At 46.5% G+C, this 13,470-nt stretch overlaps 1 protein-coding gene across 5 annotated transcripts in view; it reads right to left on the bottom strand.

Annotated features, from left to right (window-relative positions):
- Positions 1-3,345: 3,345 nt before the first annotated feature.
- Positions 3,346-13,470, bottom strand: part of GSG1L (GSG1 like) — a 59,726-nt gene continuing 49,601 nt past the window's right edge. For 3 of the 5 annotated variants that reach the window (XM_054080611.1, XM_054080614.1, XM_054080613.1), the window contains 2 exons: positions 4,639-5,244; positions 3,346-4,139 (listed from right to left, as the gene is read on the bottom strand). In XM_054080611.1, the coding sequence (XP_053936586.1) occupies positions 3,689-4,139; positions 4,639-5,244 (1,057 nt within the window). In that variant the 3' untranslated portion in view covers positions 3,346-3,688. Of the gene's footprint in view, positions 4,140-4,638; positions 5,245-11,714; positions 12,400-12,962; positions 13,031-13,470 lie in introns of those variants that run through there. The other 2 variants (XR_008452420.1, XM_009569000.2) reach the window with 2 other exon arrangements.

The raw sequence follows: 13,470 nt of genomic DNA, 5'->3' as shown, positions 1-13,470 counted from the left end.
AAATCATTTGCTGCAGTAGAGGGTCTTCAGACTTGAAAGTACATATTCAAGGGGAAAAAATAGTTATGTAGTTTGATGGAGAATAGATGGAATGCAACATGGATTTATAGGCTAATTTTTCACTGTGTGTCTGATTGCCTTCACTGTCTGTCTCTGAACAAGTGAAGGTGATAGCGTTTTGGAGAGAAAGCTCATTTAGGCTAAGGAGCAACGTCTGCGCAGTGCAAATCAGTAGGAATTGTCCAAGAAGAACAATGGCTGAATCTTTTTAACTGTCAGAATAATGGGACTGTGTAATTGCCTTTCTGTCTGAATACCAGGCAGTAAGACCGCGAGTGCTACGACAGAGCACGCTTCTCACAGGACACGTTTCTGGCAAGCGCAGGATGCTAAAAGTGAAAGCAAAAAATTGCTTTCAAGCCCGAATATTTAAGATCCTGCCGTCTTACGTCTATTCTGCTGACTCAGTCTGGTTCCCCTCCAAGGAGAAGGGCTCTCTCTGCAGGTGTAGGCGTTCAGCCCTCACCCTCCTGTTGTGTTAGGAATGCGTGACTACAGAAAAAATAGACTGGACACAGAAAAGCTCTTCAGAAGTGTGGGAAGACAGTTGTATTCCCCTCCCCAGCAAACTTGGGTAAGGAAAGCTAGAGCTTGTTAAAAGGATGAAAGGACTCGGTAATCCACCAGAATACAAACAACAGGAGCTCAGGAAGATGGGTAGAAAATGAGTAGATTTTTCTCTTCATAGAGTAATCAGAGAAAGAGGCTCAAGTATCAGAGATGGACACAAAGGTGCAGATAATAATGTTTGGAGAAAACCATCCTCAGAGGCAGAGCTGGCTTCAAGGCACAAAACAACAGAGGAAAAGAAGGAAGTGAGGAGCCTGTGAAGGACGAATGCAGTAGTCATGGCCTGTTTTCACAGCGCAGCAGGTAAGGCACTGTGGACAGGCTCCAGGACTTGAAATCTGCAGATCCCTAATAATAATGGGAGATCTGGTAAGAGCAGCCAGCTCTAGTTGGATGCAATTAACCTGGAAACTCTCTTGGAATAGCTAACAGCCATGAATATCAGGATAAAAGACCTAATAGACACCCCTAAAGCAGGCAGTAGGGGCTTGTACCGCGAGAGATCCCGAAGGAGGATACTGAAACCTGGAAGGGACCCAGAACTGACAATGTCTGACAGAACTTGACTAGGCAAAACTAATAAAAATAATTGGTAAATCTGTGCTGGACCTTGTTACTAGTCGGCATGAGGGGAGCCAAGCTAAAATGTAATGGGAGCGTGTTGTCTGTCCCCGTGAATGCGAGAAGCAACAACCTGTTCTTACAGAATCCGCTTGAAGGTTTTACAGGCAGAGAGGACAGGCAACACAACATATGAAGACTGATTTTGCTAATGCCTGCATTACATTTTCCTGAGTTCTGTGCCTACTGGAAGGCTCTGAAGAGAGGCCTCTGAGAGAGTCGGGTCTGGGCTGTCCTAGAAAAACAAGTTTGGAGCAGCGCCCACGTGAGTTCTGTGAGAAGAGGGCCTCTTCCCAGCCATCTGAACCAAAGGGACACATCTTCCTGCAAAAAAGAACCATGAAAGCAGAGCATAGGTGCTAGGAGGAGAGCATGCTTGCTCAAGACACAAACATCCTCTCCACGGTGCACAGAGACTTCCTGATGATTTCTCATAATCTGCCGTAGTGCTCACCCGGGGTGTGATTTGCTCTGAGGGGACACTGCATCTTCAGCAGCAGCATCTGTCCTCCACCCACCTGTGAAAGGAGCTGGCTGTGTTGGGGCAGGTGTTTTCCCAGTCCCTTGTTTCAGTCCTGTGATGGTCCCAAGGCGGCGCGCTCAGCACAACCCTCTGTATTGCTGTAATTTGCCGTCTGTGGCTGCAGATCTTGGCTGCAGTGAGGGACAGAGAGGCTACATGGGCAAAGCGCTGTGCCGGGGGATGTGGTTTAGTGGTGGAGTTGGTAGTGTTAGGTGTATGGCTGGACTGGGTGATCTTGAAGATCTTTTCCAACTTAAACGATTCTGTGGTTCTGTGCCTGTGTCTGCACATTGGCTTATAAGTAAAATCAATTCTAATAACAAGGAGCTTTAAAAATGTCACGCTGAAAGACACGAAGGATATCTCATAGGAATGTCAAAACATCTCCAGAATCCTCATGCAGAAGAGCCCAAAAGCTACAGAATACGTCCTTATAGTGGACTGCCCCCGTTCCCTCCTCCCAAAGTGTCTGGAGCTGTGGTGATGGAAGGAATGGTCTGCTTTCGTTTATTCTTTTATTAGCTCTTCTCTGTCCCCTCCCCTTTTCCTACCTGTTGTTTTTGGAATAAGAAGTGGATTATATCCCAGCACAGGGAAGGGTAGGCTGAACGCACAGGATGCTTTAGCTCATCTCGCCATTCTCAGTGGCCTTCAGGGAGCAGCAGCGGTGTCCAGGACAGACACTTTCTGGGCTTTGATGTATTGGTCTCATTAAGACTAAGGAAGTGTTAATGACTCTTGGAAGGGGGTGTGGGGCGGGTGAACCAGTAGGGTAGGAAAGCAGTATTGCCCATTAGTTCTGAGCAAAGTGGCACAAGGGCTGAGCAGCCTGATCCAGTGGGAGGTGATTCCAGCGGCTGGAACTGGGTGATCTTTAAAGGTCCCTACCAACACAAACTATTCCGTGGCATCCCTCCGCTCTCACCAGATCTTTACAAAACTGGCAACGAGGCCAGCCCTGTGGGCAGGACTTGATGAACGAACTGTTGTTCTTCCATAGCACTTTGCTGAGTGCCACTTGGGGAGGAAGGATCTCCAGGGCCATTTCTCTCTGTGTTCTCCATGATAGCAGCCTCCTTTCCTTGGGATGGGCTCCAGAGGAGCAATCACCTTGTGGGGCCTTTGCAAGGGGCCAATCCTACAGCATCATTGTCACGGGGAAAGCAAAGCACAGTTGTTAACATGGGTCCTGTTCTGTCAGCTTGGTTATCACAGGTTAGGAGAGATGGAGGTCACAGCCTTTACCTGTTTCATTGGTGGGTTGATGATGTAAGGGCACATTGCACACTCTTGTGCCCTAGCCCCGTTATCTACAGTGGAGACACGCTTGGGTGCAGCAGCTGACTTCAGTGCCCTGGTTTTCTGCCTGTGTAACCCAGGATGCAGGTGGGCAGGGTGGGGAGAGCGGTTTGCTGCGTGCCCAGGTCTCATCCCAGTGTGTACTCAAGTTACAATCGTTGATTGATTTGGTGTGCAAAGCATTTTTAGACAACAACAAATAAATAAATAAGAACAGGCACAATTTTCTAACAAGTAATGTCATTTAATGAATGATATACTCTAGAAAATAGAAACTACCCAGATGCTGGTTGGTTGGTTGGTTGGTCTGTTTGGGGCTGGGGGAGGCCCTTGCTTGGACATACAATGCCTTCTCTGGATTCTTTTGTCAGCATTTGTAGTTGCTGGAAGCAAGGAGACATCCATATATTGAAAGAGACGCTAAGGGGGGCAATTTATTTCTAAAATGCGGGAAGAACGTGGAAAGCCTTCCCATCCTGTCTCATTGGGCAAGTGGCATGAAGGGCTCAGAGCTCACCAATGTTGTTACAGATGATTCGTACCTAAAAGGGATAGACTCAACCAATGGTACGTACCCACAGTTCCGCTCTCTAAAATCGTTGGAGACTTTTCACTTCACTGAACGTCTTGTGGGGTCTGGTGTTGCACTTCTTTCTGGGTGCTTTTCTGCACGTGTTGTGTCTCTTCCCTCAAGGTCTGGCTGCTAATTCCAGGGAATATGCTTTTCAGAATGTCACAGTACACTGTGTACAGCTCTGGGTCTATTTTGGGCTTGGGCAGAGATCGGGAGTTGCAGGCCTGTTCAGTGACTGAGTGCTGGAGCAAGTAGACATCGCTGAAGAGTGCAGTTAGGATCTTGTGTGCAGCCTTGTAAGGGTCGTCTTCAAACTGCACCATTGCCTTGAGCTCCGTCAGGGTGTAGCCATTGTAACGCTTGCTGTCCTCTGCCAGGGGCTGCACTGTCTCACCAATGTGTCTCACTTTCCACTTCAGGCATTTCAGTTCTTCTTTCACATCCTCTAGTTCTCTCTCCATGGCTTGGAATTCCTTTGTGGTTACCAATCTCCTGCCAAGGAAAGAAGTGGCAGACACAGTGTGGAGTTCAGAGGGGTGAAATCAACCCAACTTGGCTGGGGTCGGACCCCAGAGCCTGAGGTTTGGGAAGAGATACTGGCCATGTCACTGAATGCCACTGCCAGCTCTTATCTGTCAGGCTTCACGGTAACAGCAGAGTCGATCTCTGCTGGAATAGGGCGAGATGCGCTTTCTCATTTGAAAGGAAATGAGGCACCTTGAAACTGTGCCCTGTTGAGGTTGAGACCTGGCTCAGGAATGATCCTGTAATCGGGTCTGGAGAGCTAAATGATTGTATGGAAAATATGGTGTTTTGCTTCTTGGATAAGAGGGTTTAGCGGGAGCACAGGGTAGTCACTTTAAAACAAACACTGGGAACACTTAAATCATAAAAGTTATTAAATTATTTTTTTTAAAGAAGGGCTCTTGATGACCGTATGCCAAGTTAAGTCATTTGAGGACTTAAACACATGTATGGTCTGAATACATACCTTTCGTGATCAGAATCTTCCAGATCTGATTCAAAACCCTTTCCTGTATTCTTTAATCCAGTTTTAGAATAGCCGGGAGACTGGGAGCTATCTTCAGGAGTCAGCGTTGCTGGAGGCCTTGTGCTTTTCCTGGTTGGGGTCAGTGTGTGACCTGATGCTGAAGCTCGTACGTTTTGTGCTGTGTGAGGACAAAAGGTATAGAAGGAGGTTGCATTGATCCCTGGACTGACTGGAGAGGAGTCAGAGTATTGCTGTGGCTTGGCTGAGCTGGATGTTAGACTGAGCCTGGGGCTGGCTGGGCAAGAGGCTGGAAAAGTCTTTGCTCCGAGTGGGCTGGAACATGATATTGCTAAATTTTTATCTCTTTGCTCAAATGCTTGAGGGCTTGATGATTCTCCTGGGGCCAATCTAGTGATGGAGGCAATGTCCAGCAGGGTTTGATCCTGAACCATGGAGATCTGGCTGGTCAGTTCCGATGAAAGTGAAGAGCTGCTTGATGTGTTGCTGGAAGAGCTTGACATAGCGAATGGGGGCATTTTCTGAGCATTACGGTCACTCCTGGTCCTCTGCGTGCTAGTGACATTTAGAGCTGGGTGTTGTGAATCCCTAAAGAAAGACAAACACACACTTTTTCCTCTGAACGGGGCTAAAGGCTTATAAGACATTTTTAGGACTATTTGGGGACAATTTTAAGCCTCTTTCCCATAACTGCACTTCCCCATGGGCTGAGTGGCTTCTCACGCCTGTGTAAAATCCTCTGCATCTCATGACCGAGAACAAAGTGTTTGAGAATAAGGCACATGAATCCAGGACCAGTTCCTCCCTAGTGCTAAGCATTCATCAGCTATCGTCAGTGTGATAATCACTCGCACACCAGCGTTCTCCTTCCCAAAAGTCATACAGTTCTGCAGGAACCAAGGATTTGGTGCTGGGGAAGAACAGGAGGGGAAGAAAGCTACCGGCACATTGATGGTGGCGAACTCCGGTAAGAATGCAGAAGGATAAAACCTCGTTTGCGGGTTGCTACAACACCTGCCCTTGATCATCCCTGCAATGTGTGAAGACCTGCCTTCACCGTGGACCCACCGTCTGCCGGCAGCTCTGCGCTGTTGTAGTGAATTAGGGGATACAGGCAAGGCAAAACCAGAAGGGCAGCACAGAATGACATCGTTGCTCCTGTGGTGACGTTATAGGGCATTTCTTTTGTACTTCTCAGTGTGCTGAGAACTTTTCTTTCCTCCCCTGAGCTGTAGACTGTGTGTGGGGCTGACCATCTGTTTTAGCTGGCTGGAAATACCAACCGGGTGGGATGCCAGAATGCCCCTTCTGAATATTGTTTCCTGTACTTTTCTCCTGGTTGTTGCCACGCAGGAGAGATCCCAATGCTTGTTTTCCTATAGCTAAATATTACTTAGTTTGGCAAGACTGATGGCGAGAGAGGAAGTTGTTCCCATCTAGCCTGGGATTGTCCTGACGGGGAGCGAATGCAGGTAGGAATGCCTTGACCTTGAAGGGGAACACAAACACACCCACTGTGCAGATCATGGTGCAGGATTTCTAACAGCCAAAGGACATGACAAACTTTTGTAGTGACACCGGTGACCTAACAACTCTTCCTGTGCATCTGGTCTATTCATATTCCTCTTGTGGTAGAAGGCAACAGAATATCCTGGTCTGGGTGGGTTGTGTGAGAGGTAGTGCACAAAGTCCTGTCTGATTAGTACCAATGGCCCTGAATTAGCTACAGATTCACTGCTCCGCTTCCCTGCACCTTTCCCAGTGCTGGATGCAATTAATTGCCAGATTTCTAAGGTCCTAAGTAGCACACCTCACACCTATTGGCTTCAACAGGGTTAATTAAGGCCTTTGCTAGATCACAGTATAATTACCAGGTTTAGAGTTTTCATAATTGGAAAAGCAGACTGTAACAGAGCTCCTGCGTAGAAACAGAGCCAAAACAGAATCATAAAATGAGTTCTTTGAAAGGCAGGAGAGAAGACAAGAGCGCACATGTCAGAGGGAGCACCCTGCCCCAGAAGTGCCTTGCTTTCACAAACCGGCTGAACAGGGGTGGAAGACAAGAACAGCCAACTAGATAGAAGGAAAAGCTTTTTCACCCTGAGGGTGTTCAAACACTGGGACGGAGGCCGAGAGAGCTATTGGCATCTCCGTCCTTGGTAGTATTCAGAACTCAACTGGACAAGGAACTAAGCAGCCTGGTCTAACGGACATGCTGTGAGCAAGGGACTGGACCTGAGACCTCCAGAGGCTCTGCCCACCTTGTCCTGTTTTGTCATTCAGTGATTCAGCCCAGCTATGAAAATAGCCTATTTCCTTCACAGTTTCCCTCTCTCGTTTCACTTTTCTCTCCTCCGAGTCCCATCTCACTACCACGCTCTTCCATTGAAGGCTCTGGGCTGTTCTCTTCCATACTGACTCTCTCTTGCCTGCTGCAGGAGATTCCCTCTTAAATACAGAGCTTTCCAAAGGAAAACCAGCGTACTTGATGGTTTGCTTCCCTTTCTTTGAGTAAATCTGAGTGGGGAGCTCAGGCCTTTGGGAAAGCGGGCAGTGGGAGTGAAGGCAGCCTGGAGCTGGGTCCTTCTGTTGTGTTGGCTTTGTTATTTGAGTTGCTGTTTCTGTCTCTCCTGAGAGCAAGGATGTTGGCTTGTAGCAGGTTGGGTCATGCTGTGGAGGTGTTCAGAAAGTCGGAGGTTGGCACGGGAGGTGCTGACTGTTCAGTTCTTGCCAAAGAGACTCAGAAACCTGGTGAACTTGTGGGGATCTAGAGCCAGAGCTCCTGGCTGAAGGGATGCGGCCGGTGGGAGGGAGCTGACGAGTGGCTCATGAGCCGCGCTGGGATGGAGGGGAGGAGGGAAAAAGGGTGATCTGATACAGGAAGCACAAATGAAAATTACTGTGCTGTGAATCAGAGCTGAATCTCAGGATCTCCACTACAGACCCCCACATTCAGTAACAACTTTCTGCTGTAGCGAATAAAAAAAATACATGTTCTGACAAGAGCAGACCCCGTTTTAAGGCAACTAAAATAAAAATGCATGTTGCAACTTTTTTTTTGGTTAAAAATATACGTATTTGTCCTCAAATATCTTACAGTGTAAAATTATATGAGCGGTAAGTAAGCAACAATCACTACCCACATCGTAACTGGAAGGCTGTTTGGGTGCGTATACAGTCTGAAACACTTTGTTTCATATCTTTAGCAGGGTTGGATTTTTTTTATGGTGTTTGTTGTTTGGGGTTTGGTTTTTTTTTTTCATAAATCCAGGATAAGCTGCAGGAGCTGGAACATTTATTGAAAGATGCTGTTTAAGAGTGACATGTTTCATAACTAATCTCACTGAAATTTATATAAGAAACGTTTCCAATTCACCTCTGCACTGGAGGAAACAAGAAGTATTAAAGTGTTATAAGCTATCACTTTATTTTGTTTTCCTCTTCCACCCTTTAATTTTCACTGTGCTAAACATGAGACTGATTTTACTGTTATAAAGCTTCTCTCAGAAGCAGAGGAGCTGGTTGCTCAAGAAGCAATCTGAAGCTGGTTAAAGCAAAATGTCAGACTGGATTTTTGCAGAGGAAAATGAGGACGGAACCGAGACCTGTAACTTTGGAGTTTTCTAGTGGGCAAAGGTTTGCCTGAAGACAGGAATGAAATTCTCATTGCTTTCAATCCAGCAAGGCTGGATCCTAGATCTGTAACCATGGTGCTTTATCAGTGTGGGTTTTTTTTCCACCTGTTCATATGTAGTGAATCACTATGAACTGCATAAATTCCAGGTCGAGCTGCAATACCTGGAGTTGAAATCAATGCTGACATGAAATAGGAAGGTGATTGCAGCTGTCAGGTACCTCCACAAGGAGAAACCTTGACTCAACTTTGAGCGACACTTCAAATGCGTCAAGCCCTTGTTGTCTGCCTTCTTCCAGCCTGTGCTGCTCAGCATATCAAGCATGTTCCCCGTTGTCAGAGTGACCTTGTCTGCCGTCTGTGCCTTGCCCTCTCCAGCTGAGCTTGTGCAATAGACTTTTTTTTTGTAGAACTGAATTTGGAGGCATTTGAAAGTTGCCTGCAAATCCAGCACATTTTCCTTCTGCAGCACTTGAAACCAAGAAAAAACAGTGGATATTCTTTTTTTTTTTTATTATTATTAATCATTTCCACCATATTTTGAAACTAGAGTTCTTCTGATGATCTGGTTTGAATAGAAAGAACTGACAATGTGCTTTATAGCGAAGCACTGAGGGGCTGGTTGCATAAATCTGACTGTAGACAGCCGGGGTGGGAGGATAGTAGAAGAGCTGTGGGATGGACCCAGGGGAAATGCCTATAGGGTGAGGATATGAGGGTAAAATAACGTTTTTTCAAGGCCTTCTCTTTGTCAGGTGACCCTCCTAAGATGCCCACAGTGCTAAACAGTGACTGTATCATTTTCTTAAAACTTAATTCATTTTTGAATAGTCTTTCAGGTGTCCACAACAAAAGCTGGTATCCTGGACCCTGGGTTTGTCTGCCTCAAGCAGCCGAGGCTTTTAGCCACAGACAGTAAGAATACGCTGTTTCCTGCTCTCCTCCTCACTCTTCCGAGCTACCCCTCTTCTCTTTGGCTTTGCCACCATACCAACCCCTCTTTGTCCTTTGTGACTTTTCTTCACCTCTTTCTTACCTCTGCCATCCACACACCTCCCATCTGCCCTGTGGGACCGAGGGACACTGGTCAAAGCCGGGGTGCATCCAGCATGGCATTGCTCTCCAATCTAGGGAGGGGATTGTCCTGCTCTGGTGGGGCCCCACCTCGAGCACTGGGGGCACTTTTGGACACCACAGTATAAAAAGGATCTAAAGCTACTGGAGAGCGTCCAGAGGAGGACGTGAAGTTGGTGATGGGTTTAGAGGGGAAGCTGGGTGAGGAGTGGCTGAAGTCACTTGTCCTGTTTTAGCCTGGAGAAGACTGAGGGGAGACCTCATCACCATTTACTGCTTTCTCACAAGGTGAGGAGGAGGAGCAGCAGGCGCTGAGCTCTCCTCTCTGGGGACCAAGGGCAGGACCCAAAGGCATGGCAGAAAGATGCCGGGGAGGAGGGTTAGGTTGGATATTAGGAAAAAGTTCTTCCTCAAGAGGGTGGTGGAACACTGGAACAACTCCCCAGGGAAGCAGTGACAGTACCAAGCCTGACAGTATTCCAGAAGCACTTGGCCAATGCGCTCACACGCATAGTGCGAATGTCAGGGTTGTCCTCTGCAGGGACAGGAGTTGGAATTGATGATTGGTGTGGGTCCCTTTCGACTCAGGTCAGTTCATGATTTTATATGAATACATAGTGGTGGGAGAAGACTGGAAGAGAGGGTGGAAGTGGCATGGACATAGAGATGACTGAAATCAGGTACAGTTACTGTCTGGAGCTTAATAACAGTGAGCATTTCTTGGTAATAAATAACTGTGCAACAACAACATCAAAAATCCTCACGTGAAACTTCTTCTCCTATCGTTTTTGTTTAGTGACTGTGCACAACTGGTGCACTGAGATCTCCCAGCCCTGCACAGATGAAAGAAAAAGTTGAGACCTTCAAGGTCAAAAATGACTATGAAGAGCGCTTAGAGACTTGCAAAGGAAACGCTAAGTTTGGTATGAACAAAACATGACTGGAGATATTGGACATATAGTGGCCAGCACCATATGTTTGCACAGGAAGGCAGCTTGGTGAGAGCAGAGGATGCCCATTTATATAGCTAGAGCTCCCCGAGGCTGTTCTTAGCCCAGCTCAAGCAAGTTGAAACCCCGTTAAAGGAAAATCATAGTTTAGTGATGGACATTATATGGTTTAATATAGAATTATCAAGAATGAATATTGCTCTGCTCCAATCACAGCTCCTCTGGAACTAAGCTTCTGATGACATTTATAATTTAAGACTACTACTCAAAATGGATAGCTTATCCTCGCCAACAGAAGAACCCGAGATCCTGCCCTAGTTCTGTTCTGGCACGAGTGTCTCTGTGCTACCTGTGCTCTCACAGTTCTCCTGGGCTGCTCACAGAACTTTAATATTCTCTCTTCTGAAACTGCCAGTTGGTGTTTGTCTTCTACCATTGCTCAGTCTTGTTCATTTATTTAAAGGGTTTGCTGTTTCACTCTACAGCGACGTTCCCCAAAAGTCCTCACCTCTCAACAAGGACCGGGTGCCCCGTTTTGTTTTTTTGTCATTGGTATCTGTGGGTGAATGAATATTCCTTATCTGCTGTTTGGTGTAAATTAGAACAGCCTCGGAGCGTTTCTAAACGAGGGCAGCTGACAAGTCCTCCAGAGAATGAAATGCTGGTTGGAGGAAGCAGCAAGAATGATTTCTGTGGATATGCCCTTGTGCCCTACTGGTACAGGTCAATCTCCTTGTTTAAAAAGAGCTCAAAATGATCTGCTGGCATTTACTGTGGTAGTGGAATGCTGGTGAGCTGAAAGGTGGTGAGCTGAAGCAGTGGCAAGGATTTGGTCTGTCCTAGGTGACACGCCCTTATCTTTCATACAAGCAGTCTCCTGGATGACCACAGGGCCAGTGTGACCTTTGTGACTGCTCGGCTTTTAGCAAAGAACTTCTGATGTTGTTTTCTTGCTGTTAACAATTCTCTGCTGCCTATGAGCCCATTGCATGGGTCACGCGACAAAGAGGAGTGGGGGCGTATGAACCTAGAAACAACATTAAGGAGAATCCTCTGATCGGGTGCAGGGCGGTTCTGGCTTGATGGGGCTTGTTCCAGGAAGGAGACTTTCATCTGAAGTCGTGAGGCTTTGGGCCATCCTGAGCACCAGGAACTAATGTTTTTCCTGCTTAATAAGCATAAATAATGAAGGTTCTGAAGCTTAAGTTGGATTAATAAGTAAACTGTGAACTGAGAGCGGAACTTCACTCGTGTCAATTCATTAATATAGATCTGATTTCGTTACAACAGGCAACTGGTGTGAAGCTGAAACTGATGTAATTTTGGAGAGTGGCCCCTGTTCTTTAACCTGCTACTGGACTTCTTGTTTGCACTTTGTTTATACGGCGCTGTCAGCACACCTTGGGAGGTGAGCTGTGTGTCCTTCACATTGAAGTACAGGTGCAGGGCTGGGTGTAGGACCGAGAGAGCCTGGTTTCTTTTCCTTGGAGCACCTAACGTCAAGAATTGTTATTTGTTCTCTCAAACAAAGACCTTTGAACAGTCTTTATAACGAAATAAGCATGCTTGAGCACCAGCCAGTAGCTTGGCAGGTAGGGAGTTTTCTTGGGAAACATAACCCAGATCAGTTTTGTACTAATAGATGCTTTCAGGCCTGTGAAAATGAAGGATGTGGATCTGCCTGTGGGAAAGTCCATAACTGACGTGATATTTTCAAGGAGCAGGAGTTACCAAGTGAGCTGATGACAAACCAAGCTGGAGAGCAGTGCTAGCACTGTCATGCTTGTGGGGAGGCCACCTGCAGCGATGTGGGACTGGAGAGCTGTTCCAGCAGGTCTGATGGGGCATCGGAACCCTCAGTTATTAGAGTTACGGACACCAAGCTTCCGTGAGATGTGCATGACCGAGATGTGTGTGGCTGAGATGTGCATCTCAGCAAGACAGAGGCAGAAAAATGCTATGAGGTTTCCAAATTCTAATAGTGCGGAGTCAGCAAGTCACTTTCCCAAGTCTCCCTCCTGCTGAATGAAGAATCACTTGCTTTCTTTGCAAGGAACTAGATGCATGAAACTGCACACATCTTTCCTGGGGAGTAAAGGAAAAGAATAGTATTCAGAGCAGGGCAGGAGCCATGCTCCAGTATTGCTCCATACATTGAACCATTGATTCCCATAGCTTAAAGTAAGAACTTTTGCAAACGCTGAATAAAATCACAGCAATTTTCTGAGTAAGTGCAAGAAACAGCATTAATTATACTAATGTTATTGTCTACCGAGGCTGCTTTCAATCATTGTTATATTCAATAGCATGCATCATCATGAATTGGTGATAAATATAGATGAAGAAAGGTAGCAATAATGGAAGTTATATAGGTGTAAATTAGAGCATATTTTTAAACTGCTGTGAAGTCACAACTTCTTGAGATAACATAAAATTATAGGATATGTGCACGTCCTAAATTGAATCCGGGAGAATTTTATACTTCTCGTATGCTACTTGGTTATCATTTGGGCAACGCTATCTGGGGAAGTTACAAACCTCTGTTTCCACAGCTTCCTACTCCAAACCTCGTTCTTAACCCCAAGGAGCCAGCGTGGGAGCGGTACAAGCCATTGTGTATCAGACAGATTTGAGCCATAGTCACTTACTATTTGGGGAGCAGCTATGGAGGCACTGTAACCTCAGGTCCCCAGCCTCAGCCCTCTCCTCCTCAGTCCTGGAAAAGAGAATATAGAAGTAGCACCTTTAACAGAAACAAAGGCTGCTCCCAAATGTACAGAAATGGAAGGGTCAAAATCAACAAGAGTACAACGTACCTAGGCTCCTCCATCTATAGCCAGTCAGGCCCACTATGGAGATTGCAATGGTCTCAGGAAGGACTCGGTTCCACCGGCTTTGCCCCTCTTGGGGGAAAGCTTATGTAAAGAGGCCATGGGGAATAGAAATGAGGGGCTCAGGGCTGCGTCTCTCCCACTCTTTCACTCTTCAGGATGAATCTAAGCGTCGGGGACTAAGCGCATTGTACAGTACGTGTGTGTTGGAAGTGGCTGTGTTGCTAGTGCTACACCATTAAAGTGCCATCCGTGTAATTTTCCAGAAGGAACAGCTCTGCGGATAAACCTTCCTGTGTTGCAGAATAAAGTACAGAATAAATCC

Source organism: Cuculus canorus, chromosome 15, assembly GCF_017976375.1.
Source record: "Cuculus canorus isolate bCucCan1 chromosome 15, bCucCan1.pri, whole genome shotgun sequence".
In the NCBI taxonomy this organism is placed as follows: domain Eukaryota; kingdom Metazoa; phylum Chordata; class Aves; order Cuculiformes; family Cuculidae; genus Cuculus; species Cuculus canorus.
Note: the sequence above shows the minus strand (reverse complement) of the source record. Positions and strands in the feature narration are given on the sequence as shown.